Genomic DNA, 5,374 nt, shown 5'->3' with positions numbered 1-5,374 from the left:
AGACTGACTGACGTGGTACCTACTTTGTTCTATAATATGTAAGGACAATACGCTAAAAATACACAGTGTAGGGACTTGAAAATACAAGTCTGTTAACCTTTAACCAGTGACGTGAAAAATGTATAACACTATACGGGACATGACGTCTGACAGACTACTACTTTCAAAGTAAATTTTAGGCATAAAATGTAATATGTACGTATCAAAATTGTGTTGATATTTAACCATCGGTATGTAATAAAAGACACAAAACTAAATACAATCAGCTTTTATTATAAAATTAAAGAAAAAACAGTCATTAACTCTATCTAGTACTATTCAGCCTTAATTGACTTGAGATCTCCATTTTAGCCTTTTAATTGACAAAACACAAGTAACATTTGAAATTTAACATTTTTTACTTAAAATCTAATCAATAAAGAAACGAAAGAACAAAACAGCACTTCTGAAAACAAAAATATAAAAAATTTGACAACCGCTCAACTTTATATAAATCACTGGCAATTTTTGCACAGGGGGCGAGAACATTGCAAGCAAACGGGATTAGAACACCCGACACACGTGTAAATTGTCATTCTGTGTAGTTTAGGTGGACAAACCCTACATGCTCTTCGTTTACCCTGACTTGGCTCATGACTTTGGTCACCTTCTTCGATCATATCATCCCCCAGAACTCGCTTTATCACTAGTCGTAACTCCCTTGGTAATTGACTGCTGATGACACGTCTTTGCATATAGCGAACGGGCTAATGACTTCAAAAAATCACCTCTATCGGCAACCTTAGGTTGATACATGTTGTATAATATATAGGCGTTCATGCCGCTCAAATCAATAATGCGGTAGAATAAAACCATTGGCCACCTTCTCGTTCGGCGGCTGCTGGAATAATTGGAGCACTTTTTATCAGCTTCGTCTACACCACCTTTGGTTGCATTGTAATAAAGAATAATTTCAGGCTTTTTAGTATCCTCATCAACTTCGTTGTTGTGATGCATTGAAGACACAAATATCACAGCTCTATTTTTTTTGGGTACGTACGAGCACAGGGTCTTTTCTTTCGTGAAATCGTGAAACGTGATATTTTTTTTCATTGTACCCACATAAGCCAGTGAATTTGTGGCAGACAATTTACGTTTCCTCTGATTTTCCGCCATTTTGCACTGAAAAACAAAAAAATGGTTTAAAAAACATTTGTATGACAACTAGGGACATTTAGCCTGACAGACTCCTTTAGATTTTGTAAGTGTTTTTACTCACGTGTTTTACAACCGACGACAAGTCCGCCTCGTTCCCCGATCGTTTTAGCACTAAAATAGAGGCTACTGAGAAGCGGGGTCGCGGCAGGCGGGGGGAAGTGACCAATTCTGAGAATTTGTAAAACACGCGACGCCTGTGAGACTCCGCGTCACTAGTTAAAGGTTAAGCTTAAATTATTTATAAATGGAAAGGAAAATTAAGACATTGCAGACTTTTGAAGATTACTCATAATATAAGGTCATAAAAAAGGTAAAAGATATGCATAATATTGCAGTAAATTATTTAAAAGACGCCAGTATCGTTATATCTAGTCTACTTAAATCTACGTGGATATTGGAACCCTAGGCGGTTTCAAAGAAGATTCACGTTACAGTTACACATAAGTATAGCATTGATGGTTGATTCTATTGCTTATGTACTTTTACTATTTCTTTAAGATATCTGTCGAATAATTTTGAGAATAATATGACTTATTTAGATCGATTTTATGGAAGATGAAAATCCATGGAGGGTTGTCCCGTAAGAACCACAGGACAGTTCGTTGGCATATTATGATAATATAATTATTATGTAGTTAGTGAATTGTAATATTGACATGATTTTAAAAGAACAATTATGGAGTTTCTTGCCGGTTCTTCTTCATAGATACTGCTTTCCGAATCGGTGGTGAATGTTAAAAATATGTAATGATGATTCGAAACTTCTTAAATATAATATATCTAATTGAATAAATAAATGTTTGAGTTTGATAGAAAGTATCACTAACATTGGTTTATTCATAACTAGCTTTCCACCCGCATGCTTCGCCCGCGCAGTCAAAGAAAAACCCGCATAGTTCCCATTCCCGTGGGATTTCCGGGATAAAACCCATCCTATTTCCCGGGATAAAAAGTAGCCTATGTCCTTTCTCGGATATCAAAATATCTCTATACCAAATTTCATGCAAATTGGTTCAGTAGTTAAGGCGTGATTGAGTAACAGACAGACAGACAGAGTTACTTTCGCATTTATAATATTAGTATGGATATTTTACAGCATTATTACATTTAAAAATATCTAGGAATTATTCCGTAGTAACTCAGGTCCCGGAACCACAGACACAATAGAAAATCTATTGTGTCTGGGACCGATCGGGCCGCTTGGGACTCAATGGGTTAATGCATTAAACACATTGTTCAATAATCCAAACAAAATTGAAACTTGTAATACATTTTATCTTCTATCCGCAACTGCCATTAATATTTAAGGGTATCGCTTAGTTTGAATTAGGTAATTCAAACCACGGTTATACTCAGCTAACGAATTAATATGGTTATTAGTTACCGCCATGTTGCATTTTATAATATCAATTTGTTAGCAGATGTTCATTGATTCGTTTCACATTGCTAATTAATGATGCTATATCAATGTTTTGATTTATCCATAGGTACATTTTTTTATATTATAAATGCGAAAGTAACTCTGTCTGTCTGTCTGTTACTCAATCACGTCTAAACTACTGAACCAATTTTCATGAAATTTGGTATGGAGATATTTTGATACCCGAGAAAGTACATAGGCTCCTTTTTTCCCGGGAAAATGACGCAATTCCGGAAATCCCACGGGAACGGGAACTATGCAGGTTTTTCTTTGACTGCGCGGGCGAAGCCGCGGGCGGCAACCTAGTGATCAATAATAATTTTATACGTTAATGAATTTTTATTATAAAATATTATGTTAAATCTTTTAAAGCAAGGGAGACGATGTTACAGTAGGATTTATGAGCCATCGAAGGAGCATCAAATATCGTAGGCAATCTTAATTATTACTTGTTTTATAAAACTAATAAGAACTGCGGGCGGGTCACTTCCAATTAATAACGTTTAGTATTATGACTATCAATTTGATAACAATAAACCAGTCATAACATGCCATTTATGTAAAACTATTTGAACTATAGGAAAACATTTGAAAGGGCATATTATTTTAATATTACCCTTGTTACTCGAACGCTGGTAAAACTCGTTTGGGATGTTAGTTGAAGCCTTTTGTAGTGGGGTTACATAGCAAATAATGTGGTTGGTCCCGGTCCCTTAGACATTTTAGCTTACAATCCGCTTACTATAGCAAACATGTAGTTTTGATAAAGTTGACAAAAACCCTTTTAAAGTGCTAAGAGCGGCCGATTCTGTTTGAATACGTTACGGGCAGAATAAATACGGAATTTGGCAAATTGTCCTTTGAACGAGAACTGTTTTTGGCAATTTCCTTGTTTTTGTCGTTGTAATAAAAAAAAATTGTTCGTAGAACTTTTCAAAAGTATTATTATTCATACATATTAATTTGGGATACTTAAAAGTTGTTAATCGACTTCAAAAAAAAGGAGGAGTTATCAATTCGGCCGATATATTTTTTTTATGTATGTACACCGATTACTCCGAGGTTTCTGAACCGATTTACGTGATTCTTTTTTTGTTTGATGCGGAATGGTGTCGAATTGGTCCCATACAAATTTTATTCGGATAGGCCCGCTAGTTTTTGGAACGAAGTTCCTTATCGCGCGTTGTGAAAGGGGGCTAGACGGAAAAAATTCTTACGAAAAATTGTCACGACACTTTTTGCTAGAGTTGTATGCCTGCGTGCGCGTGTTTCTCTGTCTGTCTCTCTCCTTAAACACTTCGTTCCATCCGGATGTCCCTTGATATCGCTCAAGTATTTTTATATTTCTGTAGACTATGCAATCCGAACACGTTACAATCTTAAGATTTTCTATCTTAAAACTTTGATCATTTAACTCTGAAGGTAACTCAGGTAATTGTGAAGATAATATAGTCAGGCAACTTTACGTTAAAGGACAAAATAAAAGCTCCGTATCCGATCCACTGCGATTCTTGTAGAATATCCATAAGCGATGAGATTCATGAATGTTTTTAAATAAACAACGTCGTATTTCTCGTAGCTGATCATAGTCGAGGGGCAGCGGTAAATCTCAAGAGAAATCGCTTTTATTGATCGTGCCATCTTTACTGAACCCTTAGGGTCTGGCCACAATGCGAGATGACAGAAAAGACGTCAAATGAAATCAAATCAGTCAGGATATGTTATAATAGTCGGAATGACAAATGCGGGAAGGGTATAATGGTCCTCGGTGGACGCGACCTTGTGAGGGATTATGAACTTTGTGTTTTTCTTTTGGTTTTGAAATAATGCATTGATGTTGTTACAATAAAACAAGTGCTGTTTTCTGAAAGGGATAAGGAAATGGCTTAGGCAGCATTTTGGTACTTCGATGACAATAAAAGTTTAGTCTACGTAATATATCTGGGTTATAATTTTTTATTTTTATATATTTGATTAATACCCCTATATCATTAAAAACTACTTCCTTATCAAAAATTACACTGTGCGAAGCTAATTAAAACGAAAGAAGCCAAACACCGAAAACCATAGATTAATAGCAGCTCAAATCTCAGGCTTTGTTTACGGCATTAAAGCTATTGATGTGTAACAATACAAAACACCAGTGTATCGGTTTCGCTGGTGTGCGCTCACCCTTAACGAGATAGCTCGCTCTAATGAAAATAGAAGGCTATGTCTATGATTGATTTTTGATAGGATCTTCATACGTGTTAAGTTATGGATACACTGTTGGAATTTTCCAGTAGTCGTAAATGACCATAAAGTCCATAAAGTCACGTAGTCGTAAATGACCTTTCCTTCAAGCTCTAGGTCTAAGACTTTTAATCTTATACAGGGAATTTAACTAAGTTAAAAAAAGTTGTATAAGACACTAGTTTATGCCTCGAACACTAGTTTCATATGAAAGACAATCCTAACCAATTTTACACCTTGTTAACTGAATCTAAGATGCGTTTGAAAATAAATTGTATTGTTACGATGTTACTGTAAAATGTCTGAATGTCTGAATTTACTTTACGAAAATGAGGTGTCTGGAAAAACTTTTTAAACAAACTATGGGGACGACCAACCAATAACCTTACTTTTTATATATTCTTGTTATTTATAAAGATAGTAGCCGGAGTATATTTTTTAATATTCCAGACATAACGTCCTTAATTTGGCACACAGGCGATGTGGAAGTGCCCGAAATATTAAATATGTAGTAAGTACTATGAA

The 5,374-nt window shown here is 35.3% G+C and overlaps 1 protein-coding gene across 1 annotated transcript; it reads right to left on the bottom strand.

Annotated features, from left to right (window-relative positions):
• Nucleotides 1–253: 253 nt before the first annotated feature.
• Nucleotides 254–1,398, bottom strand: LOC149910888 (uncharacterized). Its single transcript, XM_090102947.1, has 2 exons — nt 1,259–1,398; nt 254–1,161 (listed from the first exon to the last, which is right to left on the bottom strand). Exon 2 carries the CDS (start codon nt 1,153–1,155, stop codon nt 661–663), a length of 495 nt encoding a protein of 164 aa, XP_089959073.1. The 5' UTR covers nt 1,156–1,161; nt 1,259–1,398; the 3' UTR covers nt 254–660.
• Nucleotides 1,399–5,374: the final 3,976 nt, after the last annotated feature.

This window comes from Colias eurytheme, chromosome 1, assembly GCF_061535395.1.
Source record: "Colias eurytheme isolate Ceu_HAF_F1 chromosome 1, ilColEury1 Martin Lab GWU primary, whole genome shotgun sequence".
Taxonomy (NCBI): Eukaryota; Metazoa; Arthropoda; class Insecta; order Lepidoptera; family Pieridae; genus Colias; species Colias eurytheme.
Note: the sequence above shows the minus strand (reverse complement) of the source record. Positions and strands in the feature narration are given on the sequence as shown.